The following is a 24,697-nucleotide window of genomic DNA, read 5'->3' on the forward strand; positions in this document are numbered from 1 at the left end:
TTATTTTCATATTCGAACTATAGAACCCTCCCTAGTGAAAAAAAGCAATTGCTGAATATCTTGAAAACCACGAGGGTAGCAATTAGGTAGCAACTTATTGTAGCTGGTAGCAACAAGGTGGCAGCTAATCGTAGCTGGTAGCAATTAGGTAGCAACTAACGATAGCTTGTAGCAATTAGGTAGTAACTAATGCTAGCTGGTAACATTGAGGTAGCAACTAATCGTAGGTGGCAGCAACTTATGACGGCTGGTAGCAAATAGCTAGCAACTTATTGTAGCTGGTAGCAATTAGGTAGCAACTAATGGTAGCTGGTAGCCACTGTCTACATGTACTTGGAGGGGATCGGTTTCGGGCTGTGTGACAGTGCCACTCGTGCTTGTGGCGCGTGGTCGGCGTGACGTCAGTGGGGCGCGCATGCGCCGCGCCGCTCACGCCGGCGCTGTACGCGCGCATCTCCACCGCCGCCGTCGCCGCCGCCGCCTTCACGCAATAAACGAGAACCACGACAATAGTGTTTCATTTTTATACTAAACATCATCATCATCACCCTCCTGCCCTTATCCCAAGTTTATTTGTGTTCGGCGCAGTATATTTTCTCGTAGCAATTAGATAGCAACTCATGATAGCTGGTAGCAACTAGGTAGCAACTAATTGTAGTGGGTAGCAATTGGGTAGTAACCAATGGTAGGTGGTAGCAATTAGGTAGCAACTAATTGTAGCTGGTAGCAATTAGGCAGTAACTAATGGTAGCTGGTGGCAACTAGCTAGCAACTAATTGTAGCTGGTAGCAATTAGGCAGTAACTAATGGTAGCTGGTAGCAACTAGCTAGCAACTAGCTAGCAACTAATTGTAGCTGGTAGCAATTAGGTAGCAACTAATGGTCAACAACTCTAATAGTGTTTTATTTTGAACTGTTTCTTCTTCCCGCACTTGATTAAAAATAGCCTAGTCTTCATCGATAAATGGGCTTTCTGATCTAACTGGGTTGAGGAGGTCAGATTCAGATAGTTGCTATTTGTAAAACACTGGTACTCAGCTGCATCCGCTTAGACTGGAAGCCGACTCCAACATAGTTGGAAAAAGGCTCGGAAGATAATGAAACCAAAATAATTTTGAGTTTTCTATGTAAATCAAATAATTTGAGAAATGTTTGAAGTGGTCCCCCGTACGTAGCTCAGATTGACCATTAAGGCCTAAATTCTTTAGTTCATTTCTACTACGAGAAGTTTACTTCTATAATGCCTATAGAAATTATTTTCTAAAAAGAGAAAGGCTTAAAACCTTCTAGAATTACCAGCTAAACTAAGCTGTATTTAGGTACAGCATTTTAGGATCTAATTAAAATTCCCTTTCAAAGTTCCCGACGTACTTGAAACAGTTGCATTCATCTTTGGTTCTCCTAAATACTTCAATGCTACTTATATTTCATACTTTAGAGCTCTGCCTCACTAGGACGCCATGGCGACGTCGCCAGCGGCTACTTCTGGCATCCAAATGTCGCCAAGCCGAGTGGCTAGTCAATTGTTTACGTCATCGCTGAAGAAATTGCTCACTGACTGGCGACCACATTGGCGACTGAGTGAGGGAAGTGCACTTTAACGTGTACATTATGGTGGCAACGGTGGCTATGTCGCCAAGCTGCCAGAGTAGCCAGTAGCCACGTAGGGAACTGACTGTAGCTCGTGGCCACGCTTCTAATTTGGCGATGTTGCCATACCGTCGCCAAGTGAGTTAGGCACCACACGTATCAATATTAACTGCTTGGATACGTAGCCGGCGACGTCGCCATTGGCGTCCTAATGAGGCAGGGCTCTAAGATAAATAATGCCGGGACACCTTTTTACACACGGTTGGTTAGCCCCATGGTAAGTTATTAATTAACTTGTGTTATGGGTGCTAAACAACTGATAAACTACATATAGCTACATATATACATATTTATAAATACATATTGTAACACCCAGACCACGGCCAACAAGCATGCTCATCACACAAATGTCGACCGAACCGGGAATCGAACCTGGGACCGCAGGTTCGGCTGTCCGGCATGGTGACCATTGCGTCATCGAGGTCGTTAAGAAGATGATATTCAATATTTGTAATATCACATCTGGGTACAGAATAGCCTTTTCCTATGTTATTTAACTACATATGTTAGGGTCGTTCTCCAGTCTAACTGTATCGACTGAGTACCTACCAGTGTTTTATAAGGAGCGACTGCCTGTCTGACCCCCACAACCCAGTTATCTGGGCAACCCGGTATCTCTTGGCAAAACTGGTGGTCAAACTTTCTAGATAAATAGATAGATAAAACATTTATTCAGACAAACGACAAGCCACCATAAAGATACACAATAAGAAATAAAACAAAACAAGAAGTGGGTAGAAATACAAACATAAAATACAAAAATTAACAGCGCGCTGCAGTGTCTTACGCTTGCACCGAATGGGAGTCCAGCTCAGCATGTGTCAGGTAGAATACCTGAAGCTGGTATTCTGCTGGATCCCGAAAATGACGCACGGACGTCGAGTAGATAATTGGTGTGTGCTGTGTGTATTTGAAATAAGTGTTTTATGTTCTGTGTGTGTTGTGTTTGAGTATGAACTATGTATGATTAATAATGTAGTGCAAAAATGTGTTATTATGCAATCTGCTAGTACTAGTTTTGTCAGACTACAAGTGAACCGGAACACGGCAACGAAACAGCATCGCGGCAGGTACCTGCTATCGCTAGATTATGGACGTATTTGAAATCGTCATACCTAGTTTTTTTTGTGATGTAATAAGGAACTTTCGTAAGTGTGTTCTAAAGGTACCAAGTGTTTCTGGCTTCTGATTACCCGTAACGACTGTCAAATGACAGCCGGGAACCAGTTTAACATGACAAACCGTCATGACAAGATGGTTACTGATGGATCCTATTATCCTACCTACTTATTTTTTAAATATGAAAGTTACTCTGTGACTTTTAAGACGCCACCGTGATTTTGATAGCCGCTTGCCATGCCAAATTATAGGACTACCAGCTTACCAATGGATCTGAAATTTTGATATAGGTAAATTGAAATCTTTATCTAGATTCTGCCAGAACGAAAACACGATACTGATAATTTTACTCGATCATAATTAATTCCGAAAACACGTCTAAAAAAGTACTATTTTTGAAATTACAAGGAAGTTACACTATCTTTATATTTCAAAATTACTCTAATATATTCTTAACATCAATATTAAGGTTTTGTCAAAGGCATTTTTCCATAACTATTACCAAACATTTTTAATTAAAGTTTTAAGATATTGGATTTTTTGAGCGGCCGCGATCATGGTAGACGCTACGCAATTCCGAACCTTATGTCCGTGCTCTAGCGATTGATACGCAATGTGTACGGAGCAGTGATGCCAGATGGGGGGGATTCCCCCCAAATTTGGGGGTATTTTCTGCCCTCGGGGGATTTTTTGGGGGGAAGAATCCTTTGGGGGGATCAGCGGGGGGATTAAAAATTGGCTTGGAGGGAATTGGAGGATTTTTCGAAAAAGTTTTATACTGAACGCGACCAAATTACTCACTACTCAATTTGAACGCACCATAGAACCACACACTACCACAATAATGCTGAGTGTGGAGAACGACGATGAACGATGATATAATCATCGGCAAGGATATTGAGCCCTGACCTTCACCTGCGCAGAAGTGATTTATTGGTCTATTGCCTTAAGTGTACAGTGCGCAAAGCGATCCCCACTCTTCCGCCGAGAGCTCCTTATCCGTGGCGATAACTACCTATACTATATTTATTTTACAGAAAAGAGCCGTTCGAGCCATTTATAATCCGGGTCCAAAAGTTTCTCTTAGAGTGAAATTCAAAGAAGTAAATATTCCGACTGTTGCCTCTCAATACATTTTTGAAAAGGAGATGGCCAAAAAAACACCCAGAGTCGACAGGAACTTCATATGTATGATTGGATTCAGTATAATTTGAGGATTTTAAAAAGTATTTCAAATCATCTAAAAACCATGGGGTTCTCTTTTTATAACGTTTTTTCGATCAAGATTTTAGTTCACAAAAAAGTTTACTTTTACCGTTTGATGTTCGTTAGAAGTTGAATGCAGACTCGTGATTGGACCGTTTTGCATTGCTAAGTCATTTGTTATATTTGACAATGTCACATGGCGCGATTTTCAAAGACAATTTCTCCAAAAACATTTCATAGCCAGTTGTGAAGGTTGCATGTAACTGCGAAACCTCTCCAAGTAGGTAAGGTCGGTGCTTAATCGTATCTGGAGTGGTTAAATACAAGACCTTTTAATCACCAGGCCAACTCTGAAACTATGGGGTTATTACTAGTGGCTTGTATAATGTTAGTTTACTTGCTTTTTTATGTCCCTTGATGTTAATATTCTTTAAAATCAACATATATTCAACATAACCTATTTTTGCGATAATATGAAATAGCTCCTGTACCCCATGGATTTCAGTCTGGATTTTTTGGCACCATCAAAGGTCTATCATAAAGAACCTATTGGTAACCATTTCATTGCTGTCGATTCTGGGTTTTTTTTCTATGAAAATTTGGCCATCTCCTTTAATGTAAGTTCGTAAAAGCATATCTAACTTTGTTCAAATGTCTGATGTTCATAGGATAAATACTAGGAATAAACATAATCTTGCTGTACATGCTACTCGCCTCCACAGAGTAAGCAACTCGTTCATGGGTCAATGTATACGCTTTTACAATAAACTTCCCAAAAATTTCCAATATTTTTTTTTTCTAATTACTGGGGGTTTTTTCTCAAAACACTAACATTTTGGGGGGATTTTGGGTGAGATTTGGGGAGAATGCTAGATCATCATCTGGCAACACTGGTACGGAGACGAGCCAGTCCGGCGATAGCCCTCGTCGAGGTCGGACCTGTGCATGTTGTCGCTCCGGCCGTAGGTATAATAATTTGTGACGATAACTCAGATTTGCGAGCGGCCCTATGTGTGCGTCGGCTTGTAAATATACAACTTTCGTTCGTGTGACAGTGACGTCGTCCGAGCATGACGTGTTCTTATCGCTTTTTGTTATGGGTACAGTTGTTTACAAAAATGTCTAGTTCTTCACGGAGAAAATGTTTAAGAAAAAAAGCTTTTTATTATTACATCTTACAGTTTTTCATTATTTTCTCATAAGTTTTTTCAAATTGACATTGACAGTATCTAAGAAATAAATGACGTGAAATATCTAAGATGAATTAAATACTCCTTACATATTGTCTAGCTTGGGGTACGAGGACAATAAATAAAAGTGTGGACTTGATTTTTCAAGTAGCGATTCAGAATCATCTATATCTATACTTATAATAAATCTGTAGAGAGGTCAATTCTGTACATTGAATATATTTCCAAAATAACTATTAGGGGGTGATTAGTGATCGATACTGATGCCAAAAATGCAATCAGAAAAATTTTTGTCTGTCTGTCTGTCTGTCTGTCTGTCTGTCTGTCTGTCTGTCTGTATATTCGTTATGGAAACAAAAACTATTTGACGGATTTCAATGAAACTTGGTACAATGATTCTTCATACTCCTGGGCAGGTTATAGGATACTTTGCATCACGCTACGACCAATAGGAGCAGAGCAGTGAAGGTAAATGTTGGGAAAACGGGAGAAGTTACTCCATTTTTTAAGATTCCGTCGCGTGTGCAGCCCTAATGGTTACAGCTACACAGAACCATGTACGACGGAAATGTTCTTCATAAAATTATGTAAAAAATATCCCATGACAGTATATATCTATCTTTTATGGTTGACTCACAATAACACGTAAAACTCTCGGTAGCTTAGCAGTTCGGAGTTTTCTCATTATATTTGTCTACAATTACGTTTATAACACTCTATCTCACACTAATTAAAAGTAGTTAATAGTATTACCTATTCATTAAAAAAAAGATTTATATAAATCGGTGAAGAAACACCAAAGTTATACATGAAAAACGGATAAGCCATCGCGCGTGAATACTGAATCACGCTATAAGGATCATTTTTGTGCAACTGTCGCCGCGCTCGACGCGGCTCGCGGCGCGGTGGCTGCGCGAGTTTCATACAATATTTGGCTGTGTTGGTGCGATTGATGCGAATAGACGTTCAGAGTGTTCAACCTTATTGCGCGACTTTTAGGTTTTAAATAATTTATTTTTAACTTTCTTTTGTTGTTATTTTATAAAATAGGTTAGTACCTATTAGTTATTTTGGTAGTGTTTAAATATTCGTTCAAATTACAAATTATTAATAGCTTACATTTTATTTCTTAAAGTAGTAGTAGGTACGCATAGATTTAGATAATTGGAGGGGCTGGTGTTTATTATTTCTATCTCTCTTTGCACGAAGTCCGACTCAAACGCGGACGAAGTCGCTGGCAGAAGCTAGTTATAAATAAATAAACATTTTTATTGGGTATTAAACAAATCAAAAACTAACTTAATAATTTCAATAGATATTTACACAGATAAATAAACATTAAATTACGTAATAACTGTTTTTCCTTAAACAGCCGTAACCCCTAAATAACAGTATTTGTACCCGACTGTACCTCTTGTCACGCACACAAAGTCACTGTATATGTACAAGGGTTACCCACACATAAGGCCGCGCTCAAGACTGAGTTCAACTTCTATACTACGTAAGAGAACAAAAAATCTATGGAGACCGTGTTATACTATAAATTCTTTTTTTTTACATTATATTATTATTTACATTTCAGTTTTAATAAATATGTTTGAAAATGAATTACTTAGCTTCATTACTTCTTTGTTAACTTACACTTCACTACATACATTTTTTTAATGGTTAACACACAAGATCAGCGACGTTTTTATTCCTTAACCACTTAATTTTTACTAGCTGTTTAACGCGATTTTAGCCGCATTCCCGGGGAACTTCTTCCTGTGCCCGGATAAAATATGGCCTACATTCACTGGGGATAGTGTAAATCTCTAATTGTGAAAGCAAATCAAATCAGTTAAGCAGTTTCAGAGCTTATACAATCCACAGAAACAAACAATCAAATCTTCCCTCTTTATAACATTAGTATAAATTATTTAACACTGGTCAAACCCTTTCATTTGATACCCATATTGAGAGAGCTATAAAAAAACAATGCAATTTAGCATTTTCTGGCGGTGGCTATCTTGGACTTTAAATAATATTATACATATTCTACTAATCAAGCCCTTTCATTTGATACCCATACTGAAGGAATTGTAAAAAAAAAATATGTTATTCGCCATTTTGTGGCGGCGGCCATCTTGGGCCGATATTCACCAAATAAAGCTAGGAACACTCCCGATTAATTTTCATTTCAAACAAAAAAACCTAAATACATATCGATTCATCCGTTCTGGATATACAAACACACATACACGACACACCACACATACATACACACAACCATACGCGTCCAAATTATCATATTACTCTTCATAAAAAGTTTTCATTACAAATAATTTTTGTAAGTACAACAAAAAAAACCGATCAAAAAATAAAAAATATAGGTAAGTTGCGGCTCCTTATGTTCCCTGTTCGGTTCTCCTGACCCCGCGCTGACCTCGGCGTGTGCGATTGGCGCGAAATTCAAATTTTACACATTGAGTGAAGAGTATAGCTTGCGCGACGCGATAGACGCGGAAGTGTAGTGGGCGGAGCTATCTAAAACCAAAAAATCCGCGGTGCGGTCTTAAGCCAAAACTGCCTACTAAAACGATTTAAATATACCTACGAAATGAAATATCACGGTGCACAGATAGTCTAGACTAGAGCCTGAGAAAGGACATAGGCTACTTTTTATCCAGATGCTGAAAGAAATCACCTCTAGACGCGGGTGAAACCGCGGGGAACAGCTAGTATTATTTTACTTCCTGGTACAATAAAGGCATTATTGTGAAACAATTGGCAATGAATCATAACTCACACAAAATGTTATTTATTTACGAAGCCCTACATTCTTTAACTAAATTAACGTCATTATAGTCTTATTAATAATATTATTGTTTAATTAAAATATTAAGTATTACGTCATTATTTCTTGAATTTCATTAAAATTGAAATATTCATAATTGGTAACGAAGTTTCAAATTCGTTTTGCGGCTTCTAAAACAGCGATTGGCGTTTGTTAATAATGCGTAGTAACTTGTTCTAGAAAGTACTATTAAAGTGAAGAAATAAAACTTATTAATATCATCTTCCGCCGAGCCTTTTCCCAACTATGTTGGGGTCGGCTTCCAGTCTAACCGGATGTAGCTGAGTACCAGTGCTTTACAAGGAGCGTTATCTGATCTCCTCAACCCAGTTACCCGGGCAACCCAACCCCGACTAGCTGTTTTCTCGCGGTTTCACCCGCGTCCCGTGGGAACTACTGCCTGTACAGGGACAAAATATAGCCTATGTTACTCGGGAAGAGTGTAGCTTTCCAACAGTGAAATAATTTTTCAAAACGATTCAGTAGTTTAGAGCCTTTACCCACAAATCACGGAGGAAGGAAAGATAGCGGAGATGCCTATCCACTAATTTTCAGCTTAAACGGTTCAGCTTTTTTTAGTTACAAGCTTTCTTTTTTTTTTAATGTCGGGACACCTTTTTACACTCGGTTGGTTAGCCCCATGGTAAGTTATTAATTAACTTGTGATATGGGTGCTAACACAACTGATAAACTACATATAGCTACGTATATACATGTCGGAGAATGAATAATTATTTATTTTTCGAGTAGCAACACATGACTGAATGTTGTGAGCTTCATATTGATGTTTGACAGTGACAGTTGTCTGTGTCATTTCAATCTGTCAGTAGTGTGAATGTCGATGGAGCTCGCTCTCTTGCTCCTGAGACGTCGCCGGCGCCGGGTGTGCGCACTGACCGAGAAATATTAAGATGGCGGACGAACATCACCAACTCGACGATTCAAATCCGTTTGAATCTGCGACATACATATTAGAACACCCAGACAGACCACGGCTAACAAACATGCTCATCACACAAATGTCTACCGAGCCGGGACCTCATGTTCGGCAGTCCGGCATGGTGACCATTGCGCCATCGTTGTCATCAAATAAGGAATAATAAGTAGTGCAACTAACACGACATTCTTTTATATAAAGATATAGATTCCGCTGGTTTTATAGCCCCTAACGGTTCAACTGAAAAATATAACTAGCCAGGTACTTACTTCAAGCAGCTGTGTGCACAAACCTCTGTAACTCAAATAATGTCGGCTTATTTACTCATATGTCGTATATAAGCGGTATGTAGCCTTAATTAGGCAAAATATTCACTCAATATTCAGTCGAAAAGTGGTCAAAATGGGTAGGCTAGTGGTTTTATTGTGTTTGGTAAGTTTATCAAATTCCAATTTTCAATTTCAAATCTTTATTGCAAACTAAGTCTATAAGTTGACCCTTGCGGGTCAAAGCCTGCTGGGGCTGCGGGATTGTTCGAAAGAGTTACCGCGGCCCTGGTACATAAAAGGTCTACGACGGAACACGACGGTTCTTAGTCAGTAAGAGTCTGACACTCCCTCACCGCTGCTAACCCACAGCGGCAGGGGTCATTTGATGATTTTTGGCGTCGTTAACAAAAAAAAGGCTATGAAGTTGAGGATCTTATAACTAATTACCTACGTTCTTAGAAAAAGTTTAAGCATTGCAATTTATATACTCAAACTCAAAAACTTTTATCCAAATTAGGCTGATACGACAGCACTTTCCGAACGCCAAAAACAAAAGACAGCCCCCAAAACGCCCGCCCTTCACCACTGCCTATGTGTTTTTGCTGGGAAGAAGTGGTGGAATAAATTCCCCAGCAACACATGTCTGTCAGTTAGGTTAGAAGAATCTTTCAATCATCATCATCCGCCTAGCCTTTTCCCAACTATGTTGGGGTCGGTTTTGAACTTAATCGGATGCAGCTGAGTACCAGTGTGTTATAGAGCGACTGCCTACCTGACTTCCTCAACCCAGGCAATCCGATAGTTATTTTAAGGTTGTATGAGTAACAACTTCGTTGGTGTAGTTGTCGCATTGTGCGACTGCTGTGCACGAGGTCTCGAGTTCGATTCCCAAGTCGAGCCGAAATCCAGCCAATACGCCATTAGAATCCTGTAAGACTGGTTGTCAGATTTACGGGCTTCTGACTACCTGTAAAGACTGTCAAGATGTTCAAATGACAGCCGGGACTCAACAATTTATCGTGCCTTCTGAAACACGGAGGAACTCGTCATGACAAGATGGTCACCCATTCACGTAGTCCAACCGTTACCGATTTTTGATTGGTCGACCCAAGCGGCTTTTACTGTTACAGCTTTTTTACCGTCCCACTGCTGGGCTGCGGCGTCCTCTCACACAGAGAAGGATAAAGCATTAATCACCACGCTTGCTCAATGCGGGTTGGTGATTTCAGACTATATAGTCCAGGTTTCCTCAAGATGTTTTCCTTCACCTTTTATCAGCCATTGGTTAGACTAGACTGATATATTCTTAGAAAGCGGCTTTTACTATATTTAGTTTAAGAAATACCTAATTTAGTTTTCACGAAGAATTCATATGTTTTTACGCATTTTTGTTTCAGATAAGCGTCTGTCATGGAAAGTTCAGTAAGTACCACTTTAAATGTCCTTTTTAGGGTTCCGTACTGTAGTGTTCGTCCTACCTGTGTCTCTGTAATTACCATCCGATAATTAGGATATCGGCTCGCTTGTCCACATAACGTCTTACTCCCGTGCCACACACTCTCCCGGTTTCCCGCCAACTGGCCATAGAGTATAGTGTGCACCCTCCGCGTCTATGCGACAACGAGACGACAGATATCGGTGATAATACAGTACACTACATCCCTTCCTTTGTTTAGTAAAAACAAATTAAACTCCGTCACTTTGCCGACATCAATAACCAGTCTGGTGATCAGTCGATGGACACCGATATCCCGCCTGTTGGTCCATGTGGAATCAAACAGTCTCAAATATTGCTGCACGTTCAGCCAACTAGCACTCATCTTGCTTGGTCCGATTCAAAGAGTTTATTATCGAAATCATCTACTTATATATCTAGGCAACGACATATTCAGGTAGGTATCTCATGCTCGAAACAATTACGAACACTTGAGATCCACTAGCGGCAAAATCAAAATGAATATAAAAATAGATAAAACCAAACTGTACCTGCCTATTAATGAAATATAATAAATCTTCATACTCCAAGTGGTTTCCTCACATTTTACTCTAGCTACCTACTCCTTTCCCTTTTCCTTCAAATGACCAAGTATTGCCTTTGCCCTTGTCGGGCTTTGACTGAATAATTTTACTTCACTTACTTGAAAAACAGTTTCAGAATGCATTGTCCCAATGTAAGAATTTTATTTCTAGCTTCAGAGTTGAAACAATAATGATGAAATGAAGTTTTTCCTGACGCTTCGTACTTGCGATTAAAACCCCGTAATGACTTTTACGTGCATTTTACTAGCGTAGCGTTTGCTAGTGTTTTATAAACAACCGGACAACTTTGAAATGTCACTACAGTCGAATCGTTTTACACTGACGATTTATGGAAATTATTACCTTTACCTTTTACTCACACATTACCTTACCATTACCACTTTCCATAACCTTACCAACAAGTTACCGCCGCGCCGTTTAAAGCAAACCTTTGAGTGTTACTCAAGGACTCCACGACAGTGGAACGTGACTTTCAAGTCCATGCCAGGCCCTGCCATTTTATACTTGCACACAACATATACGAATCCTCGCGAACCTAGCTGTTCACACCTCGTAAAGCTGTACAAGACTTGCACACAACATATACGAATCCTCGCGAACCTTGCTGGTCGCACCTCGTAAAGCTGTACAAGACTTGCACACAACATATACGAATCCTCGCGAACCTTGCTGGTCGCACCTCGTAAAGCTGTACAAGACTTGCACACAACATATACGAATCCTCGCGAACCTTGCTGGTCGCACCTCGTAAAGCTGTACAAGACTTGCACACAGCATATACGAATCCTCGCGAACCTAGCTGTTCACACCTCGTAAAGCTGTACAAGACTTGCACACAGCATATACGAATCCTCGCGAACCTTGCTGGTCGCACCTCGTAAAGCTGTACAAGTTCTCGCCTCTCACGCATATAGGTCTATAGGTACATATGATAGTTCTACTATCTAATACTTTCGCGCAACCTTACGATTTCTCACGGACCTTACTGTTAGCAACAGTGGAACGTGCCTCGCGAAGCTTTACGAATATAAATATAATAGTTCTACTATTTAATACTTTCGCGCAACTTTACGATTTCTCACGGACCTTACTGTTAGCAACAGTGGAACGTGCCTCGCAAAGCTTTACGAATATAAATATAATAGTTCTACTATTTAATAGTTTCGCGCAACTTTACGATTTCTCACGGACCTTACTGTTAGCAACAGTGGAACGTGCCTCGCAAAGCTTTACGAATATAAATATAATAGTTCTACTATTTAATAGTTTCGCGCAACTTTACGATTTCTCACGGACCTTACTGTTAGCAACAGTGGAACGTGCCTCGCAAAGCTTTACGAATACAAATATAATAGTTCTACTATTTAGTACTGCCGTACGATCTCTAGTTTTTCAAACATGTACATAAATACATAGTAATTATGATCACACAAACGTACGTACCCGGTTGACTTCCGCAGTGGGCCCGTGAACTAGCAGATTTCTGCCAGTACCTACACATACATAATGACTAAAAGTAGAATTATAGTTCAGAAGTTTTTTTTTATTGATAACAACATAACACAATAATTTATACGGTTGTACCTAAGTGGTAAATTGTGTCTACAAATGAAATACCTTTGTATTTCCAATCTGCTTTTCAACGTGTCTAGGTGCCAGTATACTTATTATACAATGTTTAAAACTTAAACGGTCGAAACGCAGCTCTCCTGACGGAAAAGATATCTCGTTTACTCATGTTGAATCGTTAACTATTCTAAAAATTGTACTACTAGGGGAATTACATTTAATCTCGATGACAACAGAGCACTAACAGTTTAGTGCACTACTAATGTGTTAAGTAAAGGTAGGTATTCCTATTAGACTCGGAACCAACCTACCTAGCAATCATATTTACATAGTTTACAGATCGCTTGGACCAGCCACCGTTCACATCTAATTTGACACCCCATTGCAAAATTATTTAAATTATTACAAATGAAATTAATAGCAAATGCTTAAAGCATAATATGAATCAAACTCAACTAATTTTGGTAACAGTTTCCTTTTATTAATTGAGAGTGGAATATTTCAAAACTTAATTCCTTATCTCAGCATTGCAACAAGTAATCTGGTTTTCAACCGTATGGATCAGCGCTGGCACTTGCATGTTTCTGCAGATACACTCTCTAAAAGAATTCTGATATACCTAAGCTTCGAGCGTTCTACATCAATGAGTGTCCAGGGGCGCAATTCTACAAATTTTACTTAAGTGCTATGTGTACGTTACGATTATAACGTAGGCACCTATAAAGCCGTTGCTTTATAGTTACGTTTAACTTATCAGAATTTAGGATTTTAGTTTTTATTTACAAAAAACTTATTAGTTTTTTGTAAATTTGATTTTAGTTAACAACTACGTCGTGCAACGAAACGCGCTTTGACAGGTGTCATCAGCTTTGTAATCTGTAGCTGTGACATTCAGTGAAACTACAAAACACAAACAAACACCTTAACATAGAATAGAATCCATCAATAGAGACTCTCAACTACTGTTCCTCCTCCTTTCATCAAAGTGAACAGCAACTCACAAACAGCGCTCCCGTCGATGCACAATTCCCCCTGTAGAAACGATCGCCGACCCCTCTACAACGTCCGTCCACCCATAGATTGGCCGCAGGATTCCCAATTCATGCGCCCACCAACGCCGAATAGAAACCTAGAACCTATGAAGTAGGTACCTACTTAGTGAACAACCAAGCGCCGCAGATAAAATGCAGGTGCCACAGGACCCAGGCAGCTCGGTGCCGCTGCTTTGAAAATTTCAAGAAACTGTTCGGTCAGCAGGCATCTCCAGGTTTCAGAAGTGGGTGGCAAAGCAACAACAACGATCAGTATGCCAAGAACATTTGTAGCCAACAACTGAGAGAGAAGGCTACACATTGTACCTACTTCAAAAGATAGATGTATTAATCTCAAATCAATAAATGGATTCTATTTCATGTCTTGGTTATGTTATTCTCCCAACAACTTTCTAAGTAAGTTTATTTAGTTTACACTTATAATTCTTGTTGGGCACTGCAATACTGTAAAGTATAATTTACAAATAAATAGCAATATTACAATGAGGGCTCTGTTAAACTGCACCAATGTCAGTCAATTGTGATACCAATTAAAATCCACTCAAGCCTGAATCTTGAAGGTTATATTTTAGAAGCACAAGCAATCACCAAATTATGAAATCTAAATCATTAGACAGTACCCAGAGTAAGTATCTATATTGAAACTCCTTCCATGTTACATTCTTATAAGATTTTGTCACAGATGTGAAACCCCAGTTGGGTAAATAAAGCAGCATTGTCCCAACAAATCTTAATGGGAATTAATTAAAGTACAAAAATGCTCCATTGCTTAGTTCCTTAAACTTTTGGTCTAAGAGTTTCATATTCACCTAAAATACTCAAATTAGGATTATGAGTTAGGATGTTTACCAAAGATTCTATCTATTGAATACCAAAAGTTTTGATCCACATTTTCCATCTAATATTGCTGTTTGGTACTGTTTTCCTGTTCTGCATCTTCTGAGATATCTCTGTTGTAACATAACAACCTCTTTAATACTGCAAAACAAACTAAATTAAAAGGATTAGAATTATATTCAGGGTGACTGAGCAACCGTTATAATTAACATTAACTAGATAGGCAACCCACTGGAAGTGTTGACGGGTTGGAATGTTGTGCATATGTGCATACATACCAGTATAGCTAGGTAAGTACTTCAACATACATAGTCCAACTTACAATGGTCCTTCAATGTGCTATTTGTTTAACTAAATACCTAGCACATGTTTGTCATTTATAGAACAGTTGACTAAAGGTACAAAACCACCAGTTTGTTCTTGCAATATCCACTATATTGTAAGCAAGTCTCTTGAAGTAAGTTGGTACCAGAACAATATAGCAAGTAAGTAGTTAACTAGACTCTGGGAGGGAAGCTAGGTTTGGAAGCTTATATTATCCAAACCACCGGCACAGAAAATCTGAAATTAATCAAGATTTAAAGAAGGTACTCGTCCAGATTAACTTTCAAATACTTAAAATTACTCAATTCAAAACAGATTATTTAGTAGAAATAACTTCTTAATTATTGTAGTAGGGAGTCGCTTACAAACTCAAGGTACTTATAATATTATGCACTCAGTTCACCAAATATTTCACTATATTACAAGTTACAAATTAATTTGAAACTTTCAGTCATAATTGCATTCCCAGTTATTACTTTTCACACTTTTATAGTCAATGGGAACCAAAGATTATTTACTTTATGATAGGAACTAGGAACACAATGTAATTTATCTTTCATAAAGGAAATTACTCCCACGACAGATGTTTGGCTGTATGCTGTAATCATAGCCATCATGTAGCATCACAGCATTAAAACGATTTACTGATTCGCACCAATCTTAAAACAAATGAATGTTCTATGTTCAATTGGTGAAAAATACATGAATTTCATAGGTATGCAATGTGATATTATGATACAGGCTTTCTGGAAAACCCTTATGTGATTAATATACAGTACAATTACTAACGTACAACTTACCTATATGCTTCAAAGAACACACAATTAAACTTTCCAAGTAAAACCTAGGCATGAGCACTGGTGTGACAATTCTTTAAAGTCTCGTACAATAATTTATAGTCGAGTCGGTGACTGGATACCATACTAGCATCCTTACTAGATACTTTAACTTGCACGTTCTTTGGACAGACGGCCAATTTGTTCAGATTTCGGCTGTTTAGGGGGGACTTCTAATCCGCAAACTGAACTTACCATACCTGCCCCTTCCTTTCTTTTCAATTCAAAAGAAATAATGTTCGCTACTTACAGACACGCCGCCAATATAATATTTTCACTCGTCGCCAAATGTAGTGTTCGTCCTACCTGTGTCTCTGTAATTACCATCCGATAATTAGGATATCGGCTCGCTTGTCCACATATCGTCTTACTCCCGTGCAAAGAGTAAAGTAATACATAGGGAAAAGAGAGCCCTCTTGCGTGATAATCATGCAAACCTATTTGTCAATGCGCCATCTCTCTCTAAATTGGCCCCGAACTACCTACATAGCTATAGCTATAAAAATATATATGCATCATATTCATAACATTTTCTATTAGGGTAAATAGCACCATGTAACTATAACATTGGTTATCGTTATAGTTACATTATGCTACTTACCCTAATAGAAAATGTCATCGTTTATATAGTAAAAGGTCGAAGGAAAACAAATAATTATTATGTATTATTACTTTTTAAACGCGTGTACGCAGAATGCAAAAACCGCCATATTGATATTTTGTTATGATCGATGATCGGTTTTGTTAAGTTACTTGGAATACTGACACCAGGTCTTTTTAGATTAAAATTGATATTTGTGCTTTTTCAAACCGTATTTAATTTATTCGCCTATTTTATCTTTTTTTTAAGTGTCTAATATTTTCCTCATACTTTTCTCTAATTAATATTGCATAAATAATTTTATATTGACAAACAAAAACGATTATAGTGTAGTGCCATCTGTTGGTAATTTAAAGTATCTTTTAGATAGTAAATAGTTTCCGGGCCAAATAAAAGGTGGCGACTCTTCATTCACTTAGCTGTCAAAATGTACGGAGTGTCTCCCCCCTGCTCCCGTGCCACACACTCTCCCGGTTTCCCGCCAACCAGTGTTGCCAGATTGGGGGGATTCCCCCCAAATTTGGGGGTATTTTCTACCCGCGGGGGATTTTTTGGGGGGACAAATCCTTTGGGGGGATCAGCGGGGGGATTAAAAATTGGCTTGGAGGGAGTTGGAGGATTTTTCAAAAAAGTTTTATGACTGAACGCGACCAAATTACTCACTACTTAATTTGAACGCACCATAGAACCACGCACAAAAACATACACATATGGCATATGGCTTCAAAAATGCAGTTTTGGTGATAAAACTTACGGACATGTAAGCAAATTGGCATTAGGAATTTTGTCGTTGCCTTTTTCTTTCTAACGCGGTTGTAGAAAGAGCTTTCTCGCAAGTTGCGATTATTAGAGACATACTGAGAAACAGATTAGCCATCAACACGGCCTAATCTATTTTGAGAGTAAGACATTCAATGCCTGAAGGATGTGTTAATTTTAAAGTAACTTCAAAGATGCTCAAGAGATTTAACTCGGAGAAAATGTATGGAACTGCAGCCGACGACGCAAGTAAGGATGCTGATCCAGACATGGAAGCAAAATTTCTAAATTATTATAAATGGTTGTATTTAAATAAATATTTTTCTAATTACGGGGGGTTTTTTCTCAAAATACTAACATTTTGGGGGGATTTTGGGTGAGATTTGGGGAGAATGCTAGATCATCATCTGACAACACTGCCGCCAACTGGCCATAGAGTATAGTGTGCACCCTCCGCGTCTATGCGACAACGAGACGACAGATATCGGTGATAATACAGTACACTACACGTACCCAAAGGGTAAAACGGGACCCTATTGTTTTCGCTCCTCTGTCCGTCCGTCCGTCCGTCAGTCACCAGGCTATATCTGTATATGAACCGTGATATTTAGAGAGTTGAAATTTTCATAAATATATAGAATATTAGTTTGGATGGTACGGAACACTACGTGCGCGAGTCCGACTCGCACTTGGCTGGTTTTTTTAACTGACTCTTTGGCCGTGTAAAATCGTTGCTGTGTATGAAATCTCGGGTTCGATTCCCATTGATTCATTTTAGAAACTTTCACAAAGCAGTCCGGTGCCTCGAAGTTGGTAGCTGATACGTGTATCAGGACTGCGCCTGATCTCTCTCCGGTGGTGTCGGATTGTCGTCCCATCGCGCGCAGAGAGTGAAGGAGTAGAGAGTGCATTCGTCTCTGCCCAAATGCTTGTGTACTCATCTCCCAAGGCTTCAACATATGTTGGGGTCGGCTTCCAGTCTAACCGGATGCGGCTACAAGGACCGACTGCCTATCTGACCTCATCAAACCAGTTACCCGGGCAACCCAATACACCTTGGTTAGACTGGTGTCAGACTTAGTGGCTTCTGACTACCCGTAACGACTGCCAAGGATGTTCAATGACAGCAAATGACCCAAGAATTTAGTAATGCGCAGCTGGCTGATCTCCTTATATGAGAACAGCCGCCGTGGCTGACAATCGGATAGGACAAGCCTCCTCTTCTCATAGCATAGAAGACGCACGTGGAAATGTTATAATTCTGATGATGATTTTCTTTCCACAGGTCTATTCTTTAACGACTTAGAAATGCCGTCTTCAAAAAATGCGGCTTCAAAACAAGCAGTAACCACACCCAAAGCCAAGCCATCCCTATTCGACCTTCCATCCATTTTCGATCCTCACAAGAAGGGACCATCCACTCCCGATCCGATTTCCAATTTCGTGTCAAACGTGTTTAAACCACCGAAACCCGATGACAAGATATTTGGTTTGCCGAATATATTTTCCGCTTTCTTACCTTCAACTCCGCAACCAGATAAACCGGTCAATGCCGTTCCTGGTTCCAATCCTGTAGGTAATCCTCCCTCCGCCGCTGGGGTAACTCCCCCGTCTGCCGCTGGGGTAACTCCCCCGTCTGCTGCTGGGGTAACTCCTCCGTCCGCTGCTGGGGCAACTCCTCCCTCCGCCGCTGGGGTAACTCCCCCGTCCGCCGCTGGGGTAACTCCCCCGTCTGCTGCTCCCCCGTCTGCCACTGCTGCGACTACGCCAGCAACAGGAGCTGTCACTACTCCCTGTCCTGCCGGTGCTACTCTCCACTCCCCCTCCACTCCTCCGCTACTCCTCCCTCCGCCGCTGGCGTGACTACCCCATCCGCACCTGGGGTAACTCCTCCCTCTGCCGCTGGGGTAACTCCTCCCTCCGCTGCCGGGGTAACTCCTCCCTCCGCCGCTGGCGTGACTACCCCATCCGCTCCTGGGGTAACTCCTCCCTCTGCCGCTGGGGTAACTCCTCCCTCCGCCGCTGATGCAACCACGCCCGCGGCACTGTGTCCACCGTCCCGTCAGCCGCAGGTAACTCCTCCCTCCCCTCTGATGCCACCCCCAGTAGCTACCACCCAGCTCCGGTGTTACTACCTGCACAGAGGGGTGCCATCCCTCGCCCTTCAGCCGCTGACTCCCCCATCTGCCGCTGGCGTGACTCCCCGTCTGCCGCTGGCGTGACTCCCCGTCTGCCGCTGGCGTGACTCCCCCGTCTGCCGCTGGCGTCACTCCCCATCTGCCGCTGGCGTGACTCCTCCATCTGCCGCTGGCGTGACTCCCCCGTCTGCCGCTGGCGTGACTCCCCGCTGGCGTGACTCCCCGTCTGCCGTGACTTCCTTCAGCCGCTGGCGTGACTCCCCGTCTGCCGCTGGCGTGACTCCTCCATCTGCCGCTGGCGTGACTCCCCCGTCTGCCGCTGGCGTGACTCCCCCGTCTGCCGCTGGCGTGACTCCCCCGTCTGCCGCTGGCGTGACTCCCCCGTCTGCCGCTGGCGTGACTCCCCCGTCTGCCGCTGGCGTGACTCCCCCGTCTGCCGCTGGCGTGACTCCTCCTTCAGCCGCTGGCGTGACTCCCCCGTCTGCCGCTGGCGTGACTCCTCCCTCCGCCGCTGGTATCACTCCTCCTTCCGCCGCTGGCATCACTCCTCCCTCCGCCGCCGGGGTAACTCCTCCTTCTCTCGCCGGCATTACCCCTCCCTCCGCCGCCGGGGTAACTCCTCCTTCTCTGGCTGGCATCACTCCTCCCTCCGCCGCTGGGGTAACTCCTCCTTCTCTGGCTGGCATAACTCCTCCCTCCGCCGCTGGGGTAACTCCTCCTTCTATCGCTGGCATCACTCCTCCCTCCGCCACCGGGGTAACTCCTCCCTCTGTGGCTGGCATCACTCCTCCCTCCGCCGCTGGGGTAACTCCTCCTTCTCTGGCCGGCATCACTCCTCCATCCGCCCTGACTCCCCCCGCAGCACCTGGCTTAGGAAGTCCTCCATCCGTCCCCGGATTGCCATCTGCCTTCCCCCAAATACCTGGAGCTGGGGGTATTGGAGACTTGGCGCAAGGATTTGCAAGTATACCGGCAGGTAAAGTATACAATTTTGATTTATATAAGCCCTTTTTTTGGCTGGGAAATTATTAAATGACTCCTCCCGCTGTGGGTGCAGCGTGAGGGAGTGTCAGACTCTTACTGACTAAAACCCACCATGTTCCTTCTTAAGCCCTTTATGTACCAGCGCCGCGGTAACTCGCGCGAACAATCCCGCAGCCGATTTGTATGAACCTTAGATACATTTGCAGTGACAACATTAACGTCTGCTTTTCTTAACATAACTGCTAACTTTTATTTAACGTGCAAAATTGAGAATTTGTTTATAGAATACTGACTTTTATGTTTTCGGAAAAATTTGGAGTTTTAACGATGCGATGTTACTAGTTTAGTTCTCTTTGTTTTTATATAACTTACCTATTATATAATGCAATGCATATTTACCTTCCAGGTGCTGCGACAGCTATGGCAGGAAAAGCAGCTGAAATAGCAGGTAATTTTTGAGACATTCTTCTTGATGGTAGCGTTATATCACCAAAGTACGCTTCAAGCGTTTTGAAATAAAATAATTTCTATGATGGGATGTTGAGTCCTCGTTAATTGCTGAGTCAGAGTTGTAGTCCAATTTTGACGAAATTTTTTATTTTTGTATTATTTAAGAAATAAAATTGCGAAAATATTTCGACTCTGAACTGGCCAGAGTCCGAGGGGGATTTTGAATAAGTTAGATCTTAATTCTATTTTTATGTATTTCAGGTACTGCGGCAGATATTACTGGAAAGGCAGCCAACGCCGCAGGTAATTTTTATCATCATCATTAATTTAAGAGCCCAGCTCTTGTCGGTGCAGCTCCTTCCATTTACACCTATCTAGCGCCAACTCCTGAACTTCCTTATAAGTCACAACCTACACCTTTTCTTTAATTTGCTTGATGTAGCTGGACCTTGGACGACCCCTTCCCCTCTTTCCTTCGACCATTCCACGATGTTTTTGATAAAATCGTCGTGACGTATAAGGTGTCCCATCTTTTTTCCTCTCCTGTTCTCTATATTTTGCAATAGTTGTCTTTATACTAAGAACTTTATTTCATGTAAACAATCTTCATAGGACTTTACACAAATACATACCAAACACATGACCTTCCGTTTAAAATACTGATTCAATTTATTAAGTAGTGTATCATATGTGTCTATTGTAACAAATGGGGTATAAGACCCGTAGTTCCTAGGGAACTATGTCCCGCACCCAGGATTGTTTCCTACAATTTCATGACAGAATTCTAAAATTCATTTGGTTCAGCGCTGATAAATCTCCGTCCACCTTTACATACCTATTGCCACATACTTACTAATGATAACATTATTCTTTTTAGTTGGAGTAGCTGCAGACTGGGCGGGCAAAGCATCTAATTTAGCAGGTAAGCTTCAAAATTCACTGTCGGCCTTCTATCATCTACCGAGCCTTTTCCCAACTATGTTGGAGTCGGCTTCCAGTCTGAACGGATGCAGCTGAGTACCAGTGTGCTACAAGGGGCGACTGCCTATCTGACATCCTCAACCCAGTTACTGGTAAAACTGGTCTAGCAAAATATCCACCGAAAGTTTAGGAGTGTATAATTCATCATCCTCCTGCCCTTATCCCAATTTTATTTGTGGTCGGCGCAGCATGTTTTCTCCTTCCATACTCTTCTATCTGCCGTCATCTCACAAGTAACATTATTTCTTACCATATCGACTTTGGTGGCTTAGGTAAAGCACGAACCTCTCAAGTATGAGTGTGGGTTTCTAGGTCAGACACCAATGAAACTTTTCAAAGTTTGTATGTTGTAACTTTCTAAGAATATCTTGGACACTGACTGATTAAAGGTGAAGGAAAACATCTTGAGGAAACCTGGACTATGAAGTCTGAAACGAGTAACTCGCATTGAGCAAGCGTGGTGATTAATGCTCAATCCTTCTCTGTGTGAGAGGAGGCCGCAGCCCAGCAGTGGGACGAATGAAAAGCCTGATGATAAAGACTTTCACACAATCCATCCATTGGTTCTTTGGTCGTCCTTTTCCACTATATACATTCAGATTCATATTTTTTGTTATTTATATGTTTTTTCATTGTTTCAGGCACATTTTTAGGCTGAACGAAGAATAGCCATGACTGTAAATTATACTATATCTAAGGAGAAATAAAAAACAAAATTTCATATTTGGAGTTTTATTTTTCTACCAATCTACCCTTTTTACACTATATATTATCTGTATTTTTTTTAGGAAATAAACATTAATAAAACAACAGAAAATTCCATAGAAAATTTTAATCATATCGCCTTAACAGTATAGATAGATATAATTAGCCTAATTACTTTTAAGGTGCGTACGGATATCGCGTTCCTGTGTTACGCGTAGTTGGGAAACACTGTCCACGCGTCCATTGGATACGCGTACAGCTCCTGTACGGACGCCGCGAACCTGTACGCGAGGTCAATCGATCCAGAGCGCTCCGCGAGCCCCAGTCATTCGCCATGACTCCGACAAGAACACGCGTGTTTATTCATTTTGCCGTCCAAATATAGCGTAGCCGGCCGCGTGCGTTCTCTTTGACGCGCGACCAAAAACCGACTGACGGTGGCTCGCGCTGCGAGTTGGCTCGCGCGGTACGCGTACCCCAAGAGTGAACGCGTAGCTGCAGGTATGGACTAGGCGTTCCGGATACGCGTAAACTGAGTACGCGTACCAGGGTACGCGCAATCCGTACGCACCTTTACATTTTACACAAGTATTTATAAAAAAAGCGCTTAGTGGAATCCACTCGTGTCTAAAGGGCTGGTTCTATACTTCGGTCAAAGAATATGCATTGCCATTCAGCGTGGCAATGCAGCCGGCCTTTTGGGCACGATCCCCGCTGACAGCGATGCGGATAAATGTTTTACTGTTAAAATATGTAATGTAAATATAAAGTTTAAATATGTATTTTCTTACACATAACAAGATATTTTTACTATTGAAATAATATTTATATTTCATTACATGATAGTAGCAATCGATGGGATACACGTACCGTGATGTCATATTCTATGTTATACCCAGCGAAACTATTCCATTCAAAGTGTTAATTGGTCACGAATTTCTACAAAATGTCATTACGGTTATGAAAGGCGGATCTGTATGGATGAAACCTAATGATTGGTTGCGTGATGTGGATTGTTGTGCGTGTTCTGTTGATGTTGTAGGTCATGTGATGGACCAGAACGTGAGAGAAGAAGTAGCCAGGTTAGTAGAATCTTACAAGCCACAGCAAACTAAGGAGGCGCCTATCGAGTTCCATACTGAAGGATGACATACCTGTTTTAAAGATTTATGATTCAAAAGCAATCTACTATTGATTGCATGTTTTCTAATTTACGCTAAAAACAATAATTCTACAGGCACTTACAACATTGGCTAATATTATACATATTTAGTGAAGACATTTTATTTTTAACTGAAAGTTATGATACTCTAGCTTCTGCCAGCGGTTTCACCCGCATCCCGTTTAAACTACTTCCCGTACCGGGATAAAAAGTAGTCTATAGCCTTCCTCGATAAATGGGCTATCTACCACTGAAAGAAATTTTCAAATCGGACCAGTACTTCCTGAGATTAGCGCGTTCAAACAAACAAACAAACTCTTCAGCTTTATAATATTAGTATAGATATGTCACAGTCATCTGGTTGAAATTGCTATTTGAATTGAATGACTAGGCCGAACGTTGAACAAGCGTCACTCAATATCATACTACTTCTTCTTTCGTGTCGATGACATGTCTTATAGTGAGACTACACTATGTCAGCCCAATATGCCGCCGCAGCGAGAGCACGGCCGGATGCGCTCATTAGGTCCTGCCGCGAGCAAGTTTCGAGCACAGTGGATTCATTCAATCAAATAGCAGTTTCAACCAGATATACATACATTACATATTTGCTTAAGCTGCTTGTTTGACAGTACATTATTTTAGACATAAAATTATTCTTATATATCTCAGATATTCATAGCTTCATAGCATGCCACTTTACATTAAAAATGTCTCTTAATATATGTACTACCTATGTATAAAATAGATCATTATTATCATAATATTGGTGTTCTACAGTATTTATTTATTGCTATACAAGGCTACATTATTTCAAGGCGAGGAACAATAATTTCAGGCATGTTAGTCTAGATAATTTCAAAAACCGATCCATGATTTGCGATTAGAGTATATAATCATAATATGACGTAATTGTGTTCAAGACCGATTTCGACCACGGCGGCTGTTCTCATATAAGGAGATCAGCCAGCTGCGCAGGACATATTATAGTGCACAAGCATTTGCTTGGACACAGGTGCACTCACTATTCCTTCACTCTCATAGCAAGATGG

General features: G+C 41.0%; 1 protein-coding gene across 1 annotated transcript; it reads left to right on the forward strand.

Moving 5' to 3' along the window:
• Window positions 1–9,259: 9,259 nt before the first annotated feature.
• LOC126054450 (nascent polypeptide-associated complex subunit alpha, muscle-specific form) lies at window positions 9,260–19,088 on the forward strand. Its single transcript, XM_064043154.1, has 3 exons — window positions 9,260–9,370; window positions 10,605–10,629; window positions 18,511–19,088. Exons 1-3 carry the CDS (start codon window positions 9,341–9,343, stop codon window positions 19,086–19,088), a joined length of 633 nt encoding a protein of 210 aa, XP_063899224.1. The 5' UTR covers window positions 9,260–9,340.
• The last annotated feature ends 5,609 nt before the right edge of the window (window positions 19,089–24,697 follow it).

This window comes from Helicoverpa armigera, chromosome 31 (genome assembly GCF_030705265.1).
Source record: "Helicoverpa armigera isolate CAAS_96S chromosome 31, ASM3070526v1, whole genome shotgun sequence".
Taxonomy (NCBI): Eukaryota; Metazoa; Arthropoda; class Insecta; order Lepidoptera; family Noctuidae; genus Helicoverpa; species Helicoverpa armigera.

What these genes read in the sequence shown, in the direction of transcription:
- LOC126054450 (XM_064043154.1), top strand. Translation starts at nt 9,341, where the DNA reads ATGGGTAGGCTAGTGGTTTTATTGTGTTTG. An exon ending in TAGTGGTTTTATTGTGTTTG is followed by an intron (nt 9,371 to 10,604) that starts GTAAGTTTATCA and finishes TTTTTGTTTCAG; the next exon opens with ATAAGCGTCTGTCATGGAAA. An exon ending in CGTCTGTCATGGAAAGTTCA is followed by an intron (nt 10,630 to 18,510) that starts GTAAGTACCACT and finishes TTCTTTCCACAG; the next exon opens with GTCTATTCTTTAACGACTTA.